The following is a 17,276-nucleotide window of genomic DNA, read 5'->3' as shown; positions in this document are numbered from 1 at the left end:
TTCTAACTCTTGTGCTTCAGAGGGGTTGTCGTTGTCGGGGGATGGGTACTCCGGGTCTTTAGAGGCATTTGTAAAGACAGCGAGTCAGGAGGAGCCTGGGAACGAGTTGGCAAAATGACCTCTGGACGTCACGCACGTGCTCATCACGGGGAATGTTTACACGAGTCTGTTTTATACCGGTCAGAGACAGTGGTGGTTGGACACGGTCCGTAGAGCATCATGGTAGCAGTAATTGGCCAATCACATCACCGTATTCTTTCACTAGCGTTTTTAGGAAGGATCTTCACGCGAATAATTGCTTCGTCTTATTTACTGTTTTATTCACCGTGTAGACGGCTTTTCTTCCAAATGAAAGGATTCAACAAGTGACGAGGTATGTAGGTGACCAGTGATTGTATTTTCTCATAATTTCCTTCGTTATTGTCGTCAATATTCGACTTCCTCGCAAGCTTGTCCAATATGGCGGCTTTTCTCCACGTGCAATGATCAATGAACGCGTTTGCTTTTTGACGCTATATCGTCAGGGTTCCAAGAAAAAAAATTACACCATTTGTTTAATAAAGAGTTGCTATTGGATTTTAAGGCATCGCACCCCATCGCACCTCTCACCGTTTTTCTGCTATGTGCGTTTAAAGTTTGGCGATTTTGAGGAGCAAACAACGAGCGAGTCACGATGTAACAAAGAGTTATTGTGACGTTTTCCTCTTTGCTTGATTTGTCTCTAGGTTTACGACTAAAGCTCAAGTGAAAGCTCTAGCCAGCTGTTCTAAATGACCGGCTATTTCACCTCAGGACAAAAATGTTGAGGCTTCAGGGCTATGGACTGTTGGTAGATGTCGACTAAAATATCAGAAACATTATTATTATCACAAGCACAGATCCACAGAAAAATTAATAACTAAAAAGGGGAAACACTTGCGACTTAGTTCCATAAATTAAGAATCAGTTGTGCAGAAATGACATTCTACTTATACTTTTAAAGTATATCTTGTATGCTTGTACAACAATTTGCATATATATTTCCATATATTCCCATACAAAAAAAAATATTTGGTTACTTCAGGCGTATATTTTACATCAAAAATCAAGCATATATGAAATCTCTATTGATAATTTGACTTATTACCTCTGTGTTTATTGTATAAATATATAATTGTGTATAAATTGTGTGTAATTTGTGTTGTTAATAAAAGGGATGGACAGCTGATTTGCAAGATGACCTTCAAAGTAGATGTATGCTAATTTAATCTCAATTGCACTTGACTATTGTCAGTAGCTAAAATCTCTGGTATGCTCGGCAAACTATGTGGAGTCATCCACCTTCACATTGGTGTACAAGATACACTTTGATGTAAACAGGCCCTTAGTTTATGAGGGGGGGGGGGGGGGCATGCCTTGTAAGCAGAGTTCCCCTCAATCAGTTGTATTTCAATATTTCTCCAATCCAATTCATAATTATTGGATATGTTGAAGATTTAAAGTGACAAGTAGTCACACCAGATGTCTCCTCCTTTACATGTATAATACTGTGCCCCTTTTCCAAGTTTGATCTCAATATTGTACTTGACTATTGTCAGTGGCTGAAATCTCTGGTATGCTCTTTTTGCAAACTATGTGGAGTCATCCACCTTCACAATGGTGTACAAAATACACTTCGATGCAAACAGGCTCTTAGTTTATGGGGGGGGGGGGGGGGGCATGCCTTGTGAGCAGAGTTCCCCTCAATTTGTATTTCAATATCTCTCCAATCCAATTACATAATTATTGGATGTGTTGTAGGCTTTAAAGTGACAAGCACATGTTAAGGAGAGGGGGACATCTAGTGTGACTATAATACTGTGCCCCTTTGCCAAGTTTGATCTCAATAATTATTGTACTTGACTATTGTCTGTGGCTGAAATCTCTGGTATGCTCTGCAAACTATGTTGAGTCATCCACCGTCACATTGGTGTACAAAATACACTTCGATGAAAAACAGGCCCTTAGTTTATGAGTGGGGGGCATGCCTTGTGAGCAGAGTTCCCCTCAATTTGTATTTTCAATATTTCTCCAATCTAATTACATAATTATAATTTGGATATGTTGTAGATTTGAAGTGACAAGTACATGTGAAGGAGAGGGGGACTATTGTGACTATAATACTGTGCCCCTGAATTGTACTTGACTATTGTCTGTGGCTAAAATCTCTGGTATGCTCTGCAAACTATGTCGAGTCATCCACCTTCACATTGGTGTACAAAATACACTTTGATGTAAACAGGCCCTTAGTTTATGAGTGGGGGGCATGCCTTGTGAGCAGAGTTCCCCTCAATTTGTATATTTTCAATATTTCTCCAAATTATCCAATAAGTAAACATAATTATAATGGATATGTTGTAGATTTAAAGTGACTAGTAAATGTAAAGGAGAGGAGGACATCTAGTGTGACTATAATACTGTGCCCCTTTGCCAAGTTATGAATTACATGTGCAATATGTACAGCAGTTTCCATTTATGTGATTGTTATTATTGAAATAAAATAAAAACATAGATTTGATAGTTGTGAAGTCAATATTTTTATATTGTGTGCTATCATAGTTTGTTGGACTATGGAAATGAGTAATCATTTTTGAGCAGCTACTTGTACTTACTCTGAATTTTTATTGCTCATTTGTGATTCCTTATCACCTTACTATTTGGCTTTCACACTCTCTATGTTTGAGGGTACTAATGTACATAATCTCCATAACATTGTTTTGTGTATTGATGTTTGTGTTGAAAGGCCTTATTTTCTTTTAAATATATAATTAAAGAGGGAGCATGCACCCAGGGCCCCTCACCTTGATCAAATACACTGACTTTTTCATACAAAGTAAGGGTCTGCCAGTAAAGGAAGGTAAAGTATTTGGCATTGTTTACAAGGTTTTTTTGACTTATTTCATCCAAGATCAATTTGTTGTTTTCATTTCCCTCATGCAACATGTGATGTAATAAAACAAATTATTATTGAAGAACTTGTTATATCAAACATATATTTAGTACTCCTGTGTGGCTAAAATCTATGACTCTTGCAAGCTGAACTTGTGTGAGAGCTTTTTTCCATGTCCCAGTCTCATTGGCAACTAGTATACAGAATGGTTAAACGAAATTCTTTTCCAGTAAGGCCGTGAAAATCTTCTTTTCCCTACAATCCTTGTTTACTTCATTTCGTATTATAATATTCGGCTATTTCCACCAGAATAATTGGATTCCAGTAGTTATGAACTCTGAATATTTCAATGCCAGATTTTCGAGCCCGTGATCGTACATTATAATTCAAAAGGTAGGATTTCATAGAAGGACGACAGGATTGGTTTTGCAATTGTATGGAAGTGGTAATTATCTATGTAATTTACATGGAGCAGTTTCGGTTGTACCGGCTTTCGATCGATCGATCGCTAGAATCGCCGTGTAAACCCAACGTTTTGAGCGTTAAATTAGTCAGTCGATGTGCGCTAACGGTAACCGGAGAAAACTTATCGAATAAATTACCGAATTAACCGATTTCCTGCCTTTTTGAAGCGAAAATTTGTCATTCCTTGAGATCCGCACAGCACGAAGGTTTGTTACAACTGACCTCGAACCGACAACTCGTCCCAGCATGCTTTGCGGACAGTGTCCAACCACCACTGGGTCAGAGACAGGTCTGAGTGTATAATAATAACATGCAAGTAGGAAAAATTCCCGACCAAAAAACTGCTGGGTCACGATGAATCTCGTGTTTCTATTATAGAAGGAGGAAAGCATTCCCTAACACTTTGTGTTCTAAAATGGCGAGTTCTTCACGTTACAAATTAGAATTAGAATTTATTTGACCGTGTTAAAAATCGAATGAACCTCGCGCGCTGGACATCGAAGAATAATGATAACACAAAGAAGTTGCTCCCTTTTATCCTGTTGTCTTTCTAAGCCCATTCTTCGAAGATTGAAGCTTTCTGGTGCATCTTTTTTACTAAAACGACATGTACACGAGGAAACCAGTGTCCAAATACCTGATTTTTCACAAGAATTCAAGGGGATGGATGCATCCTTTCCCTGTCTGACAGAACAAGCGACACGGTACGTAAGTTATGCTTATAAGGTACATAGTGTTTAGTCTAGCAGTTAAGTGTTCAGTATTTTAAAACCAATTACTCCTGAATGGATTATCAATAAGTGTACATCGTCGCTATCTACGCCAATACTATAGTTTTACTGGATCAGAAGTCTATACTGCAAACCGACGGGCCAGTCGACAGCTAAAATTAGCGGTTTAATTTTTGCGTGAGCAGACGACACCCCACCGCCTTCGCCGTGGAGTACTTAGTTGAAGGAACTTGAGAAATATATAAAGGTCTTTGCTTATTACAGAAATGTAAAGGAGGTACGCCCAGCTTTTCCAAACATTTTGAACCGGGGTATAATGATTTTTTAACTAGGGTATTTGTAACGGGGTTAAATCCCTGGACAGGCCAATTATTAATGATAATGATTTTGAAGGGGTTATCTTGCCATGTTTGTGTGTATATTTGAGTTTGTCTGCTCTCCTCCTTAGAAGCTCCTTAATTGCGAAATTAAGAAAATCATGATCTGGCTTTGTGCTAATTAATTTAGTCGTTAAATGTTGATCATAAAACTAATTCCATAGTTTTTTTTGATCAAGCCAAAAACAATGTAATCCAACTTCATTGATGGCTTTGTCATGGCTGACAAAGCAATCAGTCAAGTTGATGTTACACAGTGTCTGGCAGTGTACATTGATCAGCATTTGACTTGGAAATACCATATTAAATTTGTTGCAAATAAATCATCAAAATCGAGTGGTGCAATATCCAAATCTCCCTCCCTGGGAGGAGACCCTGGGCAAGGGTCAGGGGACTTTCCTTGATGGGGACATAGAGCAATCAAACTTCCCCCTCCCAGAGGGGAATCATATTGAACAGCATGTCAGAAGCCACAGTAAACTTGAGAGTACAAAAATTAATTAAGATGGCTCGATCAGCTCATGACCTGACTAGAAAACAGTACTTAACCCTTACTAAGCAACTGTTCGTTACAATTTTTAAAATTTTAATTTATTGTTAATTAATTGTAAACTGGAAATGGCGGAAAAGTGGTGCGGGGGATGACAGGAAGGGCGACAAATACAGGAGAGCCTCCTTTCTTTCTTCTCCCTTCCTACAGTTCTCTGTGCTTCTCATTATTTTATGCTCTCCAGTCCCTCGATCTCCTTTTATGTTTTGTCTCTGCTTGAGCATGAAAGAGGACCTCTGCGGAGGGGAGGAGTGTGTTACACCACTGTTGGGGTGACTCCAATCTATTAAAATGTTGTTAACTGGTCATGCAGGCATTATCTGATTTAATTTTGTATTCAATTGCCATTTCAAGGGGCTCTGGTGTGGGGGTGAGGAGAGGGATACTCAGGTATATTATATTAGTGGCAGGGATTTTGAGGTTTTTTTTTTTTTTTTTTGGTTTAAAAAAAAAATGGTGACTTTTTTGGGATGAAAGATTTTGGTAACAACTTGTTGAGGTTTGACTAAAAGTGAAAACCAGTATTACTCATTTTCATGTTGAAAAAGGGACTTTTTTGGGGTTACACCTTTATAGCCTAACTGGAATTTTTGGGGTATTAACAGCATATAATTTTCGGCCTCATTTTCACCTGGCCATCACTAATAGACCTGAATTATACCCGCCCTCCCTTGGGTATAGGGTAAATGTACAATGCAAAAAGGTGCATCTCAATTCAACAATCTTTACTATACAATAGAATGCCAGTAATTCTATAAATTATCCAGGAAAATGCAGATTTATTTGAGATAAACATTTGAACTTTTGTTTATACTGCAGATCGAGTGCTTTTGGTGTTGAACCCATATATTCAAAAGTCAATTCAGGCTACAAGACATTTTTGTATGACCAACAATTTAAGTTCAAGTACAATGATGGAGTAATACCACAGCTACAAGTAGCATATGAAACTTGGGGTGAGTTGAATGATGCAAAAGACAATGTGGTACTCCTGTGCACTGGTCTGTCTGCTTCATCACATGCCAAGAGTCATGCGGTGAGTGGATTGTAAGTAGCTCATGGCATTTGAAGGATCATACAAAGGCATTTAGAAATTAATTTTGCGTAGAGCTCAAAACTCTAAACATGATTACTACATATACCTGAAAATATATGATTTTAATTATTGAATTAAATGTTTTTATTGTCTGCTTTGTCACAAGTGAAGAATCATCGTGTAGCTTAAGTTTCAAAGATCAGTAGCAAGGCATCTAGAAACACTGAGCAGAGGTTACAACTCCATAAACATTTTCTGGCTAAAATGCAATTAATTCTACATAATAGTAATAATAATAATAATAATAATAATAATAATAATACTTTATTTATAAAGTGCGAATTCCAGTGATGTCCAGTCACGCTTTACAATTACAGGAAGTAATTATTTCATTACACCATACAATACTGAATAAAAAAAAAGGAAAATGACATTTACATATTTAGGTCTAATATTTCTAATGTACAAAATGTCTATTAGTATGGTATTTAATTCTATAGAAAAACTTTCCTAAAAAGATGAGTGTTAACTTTTTCTTGAAAAAATTCAAGTCATCACAAGATCTTATTTCAAGTGACAGGGAATTCTACAGTTGGGGTGAGACTACTGAAAGGTACCTTAATCCATAACTACAGAGTTGATATCCTTCAATTCGCATGCTGAGTAATTTTATTAGTGGACTGTAATGCTTTCATGTTTTAAGGATCTTACTAAGGCATCTAGAAATGTTGGAAATCTCAGAACACCTGACTCACCCCCATTCCCCCCTCCCACCCCACCCCTCTGCACCCGATGCCTTGTGGAATTTGGTTGGAGCTTTGTTATTTGTGACTGAATTATATGATACATAATAACTATTATTATTGTATATTAATTTAAGTGTGTAGCTGGGTCCAGCCATTAATCATTTTCATATTTGACTGTGGACACTACAGGATAATCTAGACCCAGGTTGGTGGGAGAACTTTGTTGGTCCTGGATGTGCTTTGGACACTGACAAATTCTTCATTATTTGCTGTAACAACTTGGGAGGATGTTACGGCTCAAGGTACATGCACAGTTATGATGCTACAATACTCGACTGTTTCAATCAAACTTTCAACTTTATTGTGTTCCGTTTACATGCACGTGAGCCTTACCATGCGTGGCCACCCAACAAACTTTTTTTACAAGTTAGCCAATCAGACATCTTCCTCCTTGTTCATAAAAATTTTAATACAAAACAACATGTTTTCTTTAATTCATTGTTGCGTCACTTGCCTGTCGGACTTTACAAGGAGGCGTGACCATTAATCAAATTAGCGTATCCTGATTGGCTAACTTGTAAAAAAAAAGTTTGTTGGGTGGCCACAGTGAGGCGCGTCGCACTGTAAATTTACATGCAAGAGAAATAAAATTATTGCTACCCTAATTATCCGTAACTATTTTTTTGTTTTAATTAATAAATCACTATTTTGTTTAAATTACCACAGTGGACCTTCATCAATCAATCCTGTGACAGAAAAGGTAATTTCTAGATGTGTTTATACAGTTTTTTATTTGCATTAATTTTTTTGGTTTCGTGTTTCACTGTTGTGTACCAGACTGGAATTGTAAATTTTAAATTTGTGTTGGATCTAGGGATGAGGACAGCATATTAGATGCTTGATACTATTAGCACATTAATTTTAATGTTACTTTGATTATGTCAGTCTATTTGTCAGCCCAATTATTTGAATATTATTAATAAGTAATTTCATCAAAATCTAATAGATGTCGCATCCTGATATATAGCTTATTTGCTACTCTATCATTAATTCTCTTAATTTTAATTTAATTTTTTAACAAAAATTATTAAATGCCAGTATGAGAGGTCAATTCACAACTTACAGTTGTATATATTACTTGACAGTACATAAGTATTATATTTTAATTGTTGTTGTAATTTTTTTGTATACAGCCTTATGCGACAACCTTTCCTATTGTGAGTGTTGATGACATGGTACATTCGTTCTTTCTTACTCTGGATTCACTGGGAATAGAGAAGGTAAAAAGTGCTTGCTGACAGAGGATGCAGTTGTTGACCGTTAATTCATTTCTCTAAATCACTGATGTCATTTTATTGACTGTGTGTAGGTTCATGCTGTTGTTGGTGCATCTTTGGGAGGCATGTCATCACTGAATGCAGCTGCTTTGTACCCAGATAGAGTAGGAAGGTACGGGCAATAAAATTTTTTGTTCAACTGTCTATATATTCTAGCTGTGGTGAAAAGATATGTTTGTCCCAAATCTTAAAGGAAAATAATAGACCTGTTTGCATTTTGGTCATTTTCTTAAAAAAAAACAACAACAACAGCAACAACAACAACCTGTCAAAAATTGGTTGTCATGGTAACAAGTCAATGAGCAAATTATAGCCAACCAAACCAAATTGTTCTCAGATGGGATCCCCCCATCTAGAGAGTGCAAACACGGATCACTGATCTTTAAGCTTGCAACTGACTGCTACAGTGTATCATGTTATTGTCTAGTTTACAAATTTTTTCATCGGCCGAGGATAATGAATAACTACGGAGCTGCTACTTTAGCATTTGCAGGGTCAAAAATTTGGAAAAAAATTCCCTCTAAATCAAAAAAGCTCTCATATAATAGCTTCTACAAGCAGTACAAATTGTACCTTTAAAATGCCCAATGAATATTGGGTATTCGAAAGGTATCCCCCTTACTATTAATTATCATTCCTATTGTTTTTTATGTAAAAATTGTAGTATGTTTCTATTATTGCACTTTTATTATTCTTTAATTTTTTTGCTGTTTAGTTGCACGTTATACGCCAGTTAGTTGCATGTGGCAGTGACCAACTCGAAAGCCTAAGCTCCTTTGGTCACTGCGCACATTTTACTTTTCACATTTATGTTATTTAATGCTGTCTTTATGTTACTTTTCTTATATATTGTAATTTCCTTTTGTTGTAAACCATTGAAATAGTGCATAATAATAAAAACCTTTAAAAAAACCTTAACCTTTTGAGAAATAAATTTCTGGAATAAAATTTTCTACATGTATGCCTGTTACTTAATAGTGAGATCTATATTATTTTGTTCTTCAGAGTGGTAACAATTTCCGCTTGTGCCCAGTCACACCCAGCTTCAATAGCTCTGCGTTATGTACAACGTAGGATACTGATGAGTGATCCTAACTGGAACAAAGGCTTTTACTACGATGGACCCTATCCAAGACTTGGGATGAAACATGCTCGGTTAGTAGTTCTTAAAACTCTTGATACTTAAGCTTCGATAAGCTACACGTGTGAGTCTCGCGTTCATTTGACAATTTTGTACAAAGAGAGGATCAAATTGATCAGTGACTTTTTTGCTGCACTTCTCCAATGAAGAATAGTCAGAACATGGCCACTTTTTGCGTGCAGTACGTATCTTTGTGTTGGAGTTTGTTAATGTTATTCTCTTGAAAGCTGGCTTTGCTAAGGTAAAGGTAGAGTTGCATTCGAGCCTACCTGTAAGTGGCCCATATGTTCGGAGCTTAACCTAATTTCCGTAGTATGAAGCAACTGGAATATTGCTATTGCCCGCTGGATGGAATGCTAGCCCATTGTAGGGTTGACCCCCCCCTCCCCCCCCCCCCCCCCCCGCAGCAGTATGTCATCAGTACCCATTTGTACACCTGAGTGCAGAGAGACAATGTGGAGTAAAGTTTCTTGTGTAAGGAAACAACACAGTAATGAAGAGACCAACAAACCGTCCAATCTTCCGATGTCCGATGGAAAGTCCAACGCACTAACGACCACATCACTGCGCCTCAATGATCTGCTAATTTTGCAAAAGGTATCGTTATTGTTTCTGACTTGGCCGTTTGATATGGCGAAATCTGTCAGTAGCATTTTACCCATCATGATGGAAAAAAATTTGTGGATGAACTTTTTACTTTTGTTTTGGTCAAGGCCTGCAACTGGTTATCCCTCCTTTCCCCATGATATATATACATTTAACTTTTGTTCCATGTACATGTACCCAGGGAAGTAGCCACCATCACTTACCGTAGCGGGCCAGAGTGGGAGCAGAGATTTGGGCGGAAACGGATTAACGATCCAAAAACAGTGTCACCAAACCTTTGTCCGGAGTTCGAGATTGAGAGCTATCTCGATTATCAGGTAACTGTAACTTTCTTAAGTGCAAGCCAACCGTGTTTCCATCTGATGTAAAATCTCACAGAAGACGAAGGTTACTTGTAGTTACCCTTTGAGACTAACTTGATTTTTACAAAAAATCTATTAGTTTTCACCACATACATACTTTAGAAGCGATTATTTGCAACTTTGCTTTTCCTATATATGACGAAGACACAGAAAAGGAGAAGGGTCGAGTCATTATGTGATTAGTTAAGGAAGTTTAATTTTATTGATTGTACACGACCACATCAGCTTTGCTGAACTTTTAATCGTGTTTAAATAAATGCTGTTATATTATTATTATTATTATTATTATTATTCATTATTATTATTATTATTATTAATTATTATTATTATTATTATTATTATTATTATTATTATTATTATTATTATTATTATTATTACCGCGGCTCACTGGCATGTCATGCTGTGGGCTACAAGGGTGGCAACTCGCGTTATTGGTTTTCAAGAAAAGTAATCTGCGGCAACTAAAGCTATCGCTTAATTTTATCCTGAGTGACTAGACACTAATAACCATGAAAAAGAAGCTGTGAACCAGAGGCGTACCAAGTTTAAAACTGACCTTCTCTGATGGAAACGTTTGCTGTAACTTCATCGAGTAGAGCATGATCTTGCACGGAAGGTATCAGTGTCGTCAACGTGAATGTCAGGCAAATGCAGCTGTTATAAAATTATTGGATTTAGCGTCTTTTTCATGGAACAGCCTTAAGCAAACTTCTTGTCTGGGTCCTTTAGTTTTTGACAGCGATAAACCAAGCTAGTGTATCTTGATAAATGACACGTAAGTGGCCCCCGGGTACCTGAAGAATCTGTGAAGTCCGGCGCAGAGGGGCTTTGTAGTTGTCATTTTACACGTACCAGAACAGAGGCAGTCATAGAAGTAACGCAAACAGTTGCGCTTTGGATTACTGTAGATGTCGTGACTTACTTTGCTGCAACGATAAATGACTGCTGAAAGAGGTCCCACAATAATTGAAGAATGCGATTGCAAGTAGTTTCTTTTCTTCTTCTAATCGATGCGCGAGAGATGAGAAAGGAAATGGAACCTGAAACACCCTACGTGCGTGGGAGGCTCGCGCGCGACAATCCTCACCTCTGGCGAATTCGCGCTTTCAGTGATTCGCGTCTCCGTCTGTGCATTTCAAGAGACAAACACGATTTTTTTTTAAGCCTACAACCTTGTATTTTTCTTTGGTTTACCGCGTTTTTATTTTTATTTCATTTTTCAGGGTGACAGCTTTTGCGTCAAGTATGATCCCAACTCACTGCTGTACATATCAAAGGTGACCACACTGTTGCTGTTGTTGTTGTTGTTGTTGTTACTGTTGATAAGCTATTTCGATTGCAGTTTTCATTCTATTTATTAATGTACAGTTGACTATAAAAATAAGCGGAAAAACGGAACGACGTTTCGGTGTCATGGCTTATTTTTATAGTCAACTGTATTTCTAAATTTAACTTATTTATTAATGTCTTTTTTAATTTATTACGCGAGTATTTGCATTACACATGCTTGTTTTTTTTTCTTTTTTTCTTATCACTAAGGCGATGGACTTGTTCGACTTAGGAGAAGGCTTCAGTTCACTGTTGGAGGGAGTGGCACAAATTCGGTGTCCCACCCTTGTAAGTAGTTAAAAAACTGAACTCTGAAAGTATGCATGTTTTCAACATCGGAAAATTGCTTGCAACTTTTTATTATTATTTTAAAAGTTTTGTGTTACATTGATAGCTGTATATATGAAAAAAAGTTGTCGATAATTGAAACTCGTTTGGATTTTCCTAAGAACTGAAGGTAATTACTTCTGACCCTACCACAAAAGGAAACAACGCCATGCAGCCATAAGAAAGTAACATGAAACTGGGGCCAAGCATCAGAAATACTAAGGCTGATAGATCAGCGTTTTTTTGAATGGTTACTTTTTGAGATTTTCCCCCAGACTCAATAATTAACATTACACTATTTTTTACAGCGTTATAAACGGCACCGTTTCAAAACTGTAACTACCCAATAGCTTTCGATCGTTCGCTTGAGTGGTCACACATCAAGGATTTCATTCACATAACAGAATCAAAAACAGAACTATTTTTGCAATGAACTTCAAATAAGGCAAGAGTACAAATAAAGATTGTTGTTGTTGTTGTTGTTGAGCCACCTAGTACACTGAACATATGAGTGGCTTCACGGTCAGGCGAGTTTCAGAGTTTTATTCATGGACTCAAAAATTGGAGCCAAACTACAAAAGTTTGATTGCGAGCGTAAGTGTTTAATGGTGGCCGTACTCTTAGGTTTTTTGGTGTCTTATCATTTGCAGGTGTTAGGAGTACAATCTGACGTGCTGTTTCCAGTCACGCAGCAGAGGGAGCTAGAGGCCCTACTCAAGAAAGCTCGTAAGTGCTGTTAGGTTTATTTTCCGTGATTCATACATGTAGGTAAATGAGGTTTTGCACTTGTGTGTCCTGAAGCTTGTATTGAACAAAGGTTGTTACAGTAAGCGTTATGGCGGGAACGTTTTAACGCCTAGGACTTGTACGTCAATGTTTTGTTTCGGTTTTGTGGAAATAATGTCCATGACATTGCTCGTTGTCTCTATAGGATTGCTTCTGGGACTACAAATCTCAGTGACTCTAGCAGTCATCATTTTAACAACTGCTGCGCCCTTGTAAAACAATAAAAATTGAGTTCCATCATTCACAACCCACGTACCTGTTGAGATTATCAGTAATCATCGTCGTTTATGGAGGCGTTCGCGGAAATAGCGAACGGGGGTACGAAATGCACCCGCCAGTGGCTGATAAACTTCACTAGAAATTTACGTCCTGCTGGAAAATTTTATCACTAGGTTCTGTGGACAAAAAACTGGAGTGTAAATTTCTAAATGATAAGACCGAACTGGGACTCAAAGAATCTAAAACACTGATCCTTATGTCCATACCACTTCCTTTCTGCTGTAGAAAATCATGACGTGACGTATTATGAACTACCTTCCATATATGGTCATGATACATTCCTGCTTGATGTTGTGGCTGTTGGGGCGGCAGTGAAGGTAGGCCACGTGATGTCAATTCGTAAGACTTGTATGCAATATTCTCTAAGCATTCGCTCGAAATCAAGCATACAGATTAAGAGAATTGGAAAGTGATCACTTATGAAAAAATTCCTCATTATTGGACGTGTTTGATTGGCTGTTTGTCGGAATATGATCGGAGGTGTATACAGAACATGGTGGAAACAAAGTCACTCATATCGGGGTCCGGTTTGCTTGCACCGCGCGTTTTAGACGTTTGGAAGATAGTTTGCTGCAAATTCGTTTCAACAAGTAATTTCCATACGAAACAGATATCGATGACAAAAAAACAGTCCTTATGCTATTGGAGTTCAGAGTAATACCTCGTTTCATTTTTTTCATTATGTTTTTTGCTACCAAGTTGTATGTTCAGCATACAGCTGTCTTTTTGACTTGTTTTCCGCTAGTCTGAAGAAAGGTTTTATAATGAGGTCAAATGGACTTTTGGAGCTAAAATTCTGTTTGTTACGCTACACTCTTAGGGCCACATTGAGACGGACCTAAAGATTCACGGGAAACGGAAGCTCCCCACATGAACAAAAAGAAAGATAGACACCGTGATGTCTCTTGGTGATGACTCTTGGCAAACGGCTTCCACCTGCAAGCTCCCTTCGTGAAACAGATTTATTTTAGGGGTCATTCAGAGTCTGAGTGGGTTTTAACAATCGATTTAATTTTTTTTCCATGCAGACGAGGATTTTTTAATCATGAATGGTCGGCTTATGTAGTATCTTTGTATTGTCACACAATGCTCCTCCCCACATAGCGTTGCGAGACAACGCCCTGTGTTGGAGACTCGTGTGTGCAATCATAGGGAGCCGAAGTTCACAACATGTTTCGTCAAAGGCAAAATATAAGGATTTGTATGGGATTTTATCGTGAGTTCGAACTCAAGATAAAGTACCATACAAATCCTTATGTTTTGCCTTTGAGGAAACATGTCAGCCTGGGTTGCTGTGGTACAATGTGTATAGGCAACGTTGCACACGTAGAAGTGGAATGAAATTATAAAGTGTAATGTATGAGTGTTGCATTTTGTGAAGAGTTAAACCTTTTGGAATCCTTCTGAACATCAAGTCCTAGAAAGGAGAATCAAGGCGATAGCTGAACAATATCTGTCAGTTGAAATTTAGGCTGACATAATTGACAACTGAAAATTGAGTAATCTGTTTTAGACCGTCCCGTAATGGAACGGTGGGGGGGGGGAGGGGGGGTGGGGTACTCCCCCATATAAGCTATATAGATATGTGCGGCGCCAAAAGGTATCGTTTTTGAGTCATTTTGGTCTGAAAACGGGTATGGATTCTAAAAACCAAGTCTGAAAATTGGTGTGAATTTTAGAGGCCATATGTGATTAAGGGTACCGGAAAGCTACATATTTTGGTCTGAAATAGGGCCAGGGTTTGGAGAATCGAGCCGCACACCCATACCAAAGATTCCGAGGGGTACCCCCCACCCCACCCACCTCTCGCACCGGGACGTTACATGTAAAACCCGCCACCTATCGATTGTGTTTAGAAAATCGGAAAAAAACAAGGAAGGGAGAAAACCTGTACTGAAACAATCAACTTCGCTATGACAAAGGGCTAACGTTCGAAACGTCAGCTTTCGAATCGCTTTACGGTGACCAAATAACCTTATCAAGTAAGTTGATAAAATCAAACATTCGTAGCAACATAGCTCACGTTGCAAGGGAAATACCCCTATTTTCATCTTAGAAATGTAAAAGCGAAACTTAAGAAATATTCTCAGAAGATGAAATAAGACTAGAGAACACACGTTTTAAATTCAAACTTCATTTAATGGCATCGCGGTGAATTGACAGTCGGATTTTTGTCCACTTAACCATTCACTGGGGCACACAGAAAATTAGGAATGTATAATGGAAGAGGTTTGTATTATAATATTAGGTTGGGCTTGTCTGGGTGCTTCCTTTGACCAGTACCGAATCGCGGTGCCCTTTTTAATTGACTGTGTGTTTCAGTGTAGTGTTAGGTGGGGTTGAAAACTCCCGTCATTTTCTGTCTTTGTTCTAATAGTTACATGTAGTTAACAGAACACTTGGTTGTAAAGTAGGTTTGAATTTATGTTATGTGATTGCAATCAAATTGTAAATAAAAGAAACTGAATTTTATTTTGACATTTTTCAGTTTTCGTTGAAACTCGCCGTATTAAACCTTACTGCCGCTGTTATCACAGTCAGACCCAGTGCTGGGTCCGTTTTTATAATAGCCTGCGTAATCGGGGAAGGGGAGGGGAGCGAGGGAGGCAGGAAAAAATGAGGGGGCATTGCGCCGGCCACGCAGGCTATTTTTGTAACGGCTTCCCTTCCGCCGCCCAATAAGTGCACTCATCAACAATCCATATACAAAATTAAATCCTGAACAGTTGGAAATCTGGTGACTTCTTTCCTGCAGGCAGAGTCACCATTTAAAAATAGGCGCTCTCAAACACTGAAGCGCAAATTTTTGCGCTTGCTTGCGTCATTCACTCGCCGTACTGAGAGACCTCGTAGTCCAGCGAATCGAAACGTGCGTATACCGTAATGCTCCGAATATTCGAGAATTTTTTTTTTCGGGTAGGTAGTATTTTCAGGGGGGAGGGTGGTGCTTGAGATTGACGTTGCAAGCTAGCAGCTTTTTGCAGCGACTGAACCCAACCGTCCATCGTGCAGCCACCAGTTTTCTCGGTCCAAAGTTCGTCTGCGTCGATTCCGGACAAATTTTATTTTTGCACCAATAGGCCATTTTACAGTCGTGTGCTTAGCGACCTGGCCTTGCATTGGAAGCGAGGGTGGCATGGGGGTGGCCTTGTTTTGATACAAACCTCACTGCCATTCATATGTAAATGCAAATTAGTTAGCACAAGAACAGCATGATCTACATCTGAAAAGCAGTGAAGTTTGTATCAAAACAAGGTCACCCCCAGCCTCGCTTATAATCCAAGGCCAGGTCACTGAGCACACAACTGTAAAATGGGCTATTACAAGGCACTAGAAGTGGCGCTAGGTCTTCAACCTTTGATTGTCGGTCGTTTGAGTAATCACACTGAACTACTTCCTAGTGGCTCACTATCGGCCTAAAACCAATCATAAACAGTGCAACAGTTGCTCAACAAATGCTGAATGGCAACTAATCTGTAGACGTTTTGGCGTCACATGTGAAAAAATAATAAATGTTTTCTTTCGCCGTTCTGGCGTGTTGCAGGTTCTAGAAAGGAATAGAGACAGGTTCGTTTCCGTACTGGCAACGTGCAACAACACAATGTACAACAGCGTTCAGCTTGTTTAATGCCCTATTTTCAACATGGCATGATGCGTTGTTCAACATTCCTTGCGGCTCAACAAGTGTTGCACGGTGTATCATTGGTTTTAGTGGTTTAAATAGCAACCAGAAAAACCGTTTACTAAGGGCTTACCTAGGGGTAACCTTACTTAGATTAGCATGCCACTTAGGTAAGGGCGTGATTTCATCGGTGGACCGAATGTTGTTTCGTGTCGGAAAAGGCGGGAAAATAGCGAGCAGAAAACAGGCGCATTGAACTCGTGTGGTCATCTTGTCCGTCTTCGAAGGAGACTCTTGTTTGGCTAGGCTTGCAATGTCATGGCAATGTCATTGCAATGTCAATCACAGATTACTACTTTGCCATCAGTACTGAGAGAATATCAGAGCAGGATGAAGAAACTGAAGAGCAGTGTAAGTAAGAGCTGGGTGCCCTAGCCACTGAGCTGAATGAATAGCTTACTGGAAATTGACAGGATTCATTATCGTGATGCCTATAACCGTGAAAATGTTCATATCTGATATTTACGGGCTGTTTGCATGGAGGGAGAAACATCGTGACAACATTGAGGCAGATACTCCTTCCACCTATTGGAAGAGGGCAGTTTACGTTCCATTTCTTGATCACCTTGTATCCGGGAGCTGTTAGTAAAACCCTTGCCAGGCTTTCAGGCACC

The 17,276-nt window shown here is 38.7% G+C and overlaps 1 protein-coding gene across 1 annotated transcript; it reads left to right on the top strand.

Annotated features, from left to right (window-relative positions):
- Positions 1 to 72: 72 nt before the first annotated feature.
- LOC146457502 (uncharacterized) lies at positions 73 to 15,458 on the top strand. Its single transcript, XM_085091908.1, has 14 exons — positions 73 to 195; positions 3,657 to 4,077; positions 5,851 to 6,067; positions 7,003 to 7,115; positions 7,540 to 7,573; positions 8,007 to 8,093; positions 8,183 to 8,262; positions 9,156 to 9,305; positions 10,079 to 10,214; positions 11,483 to 11,536; positions 11,799 to 11,876; positions 12,566 to 12,641; positions 13,206 to 13,297; positions 13,801 to 15,458. The coding sequence occupies exons 2-14, from the start codon at positions 3,881 to 3,883 to the stop codon at positions 13,852 to 13,854; spliced, it is 1,368 nt and encodes a 455-aa protein (XP_084948034.1). The 5' UTR covers positions 73 to 195; positions 3,657 to 3,880; the 3' UTR covers positions 13,855 to 15,458.
- The last annotated feature ends 1,818 nt before the right edge of the window (positions 15,459 to 17,276 follow it).

Source organism: Pavona decussata, unplaced genomic scaffold (assembly GCF_977016875.1).
Source record: "Pavona decussata unplaced genomic scaffold, jaPavDecu1.1 SCAFFOLD_242, whole genome shotgun sequence".
Taxonomy (NCBI): Eukaryota; Metazoa; Cnidaria; class Anthozoa; order Scleractinia; family Agariciidae; genus Pavona; species Pavona decussata.
This window is presented reverse-complemented; position numbering and strand designations above follow the sequence as displayed.

What these genes read in the sequence shown, in the direction of transcription:
- LOC146457502 (XM_085091908.1), top strand. Translation starts at nt 3,881, where the DNA reads ATGATAACACAAAGAAGTTGCTCCCTTTTATCCTGTTGTCTTTCTAAG. An exon ending in CTGACAGAACAAGCGACACG is followed by an intron (nt 4,078 to 5,850) that starts GTACGTAAGTTA and finishes TTTATACTGCAG; the next exon opens with ATCGAGTGCTTTTGGTGTTG. An exon ending in CTTGGGATGAAACATGCTCG is followed by an intron (nt 9,306 to 10,078) that starts GTTAGTAGTTCT and finishes ACATGTACCCAG; the next exon opens with GGAAGTAGCCACCATCACTT.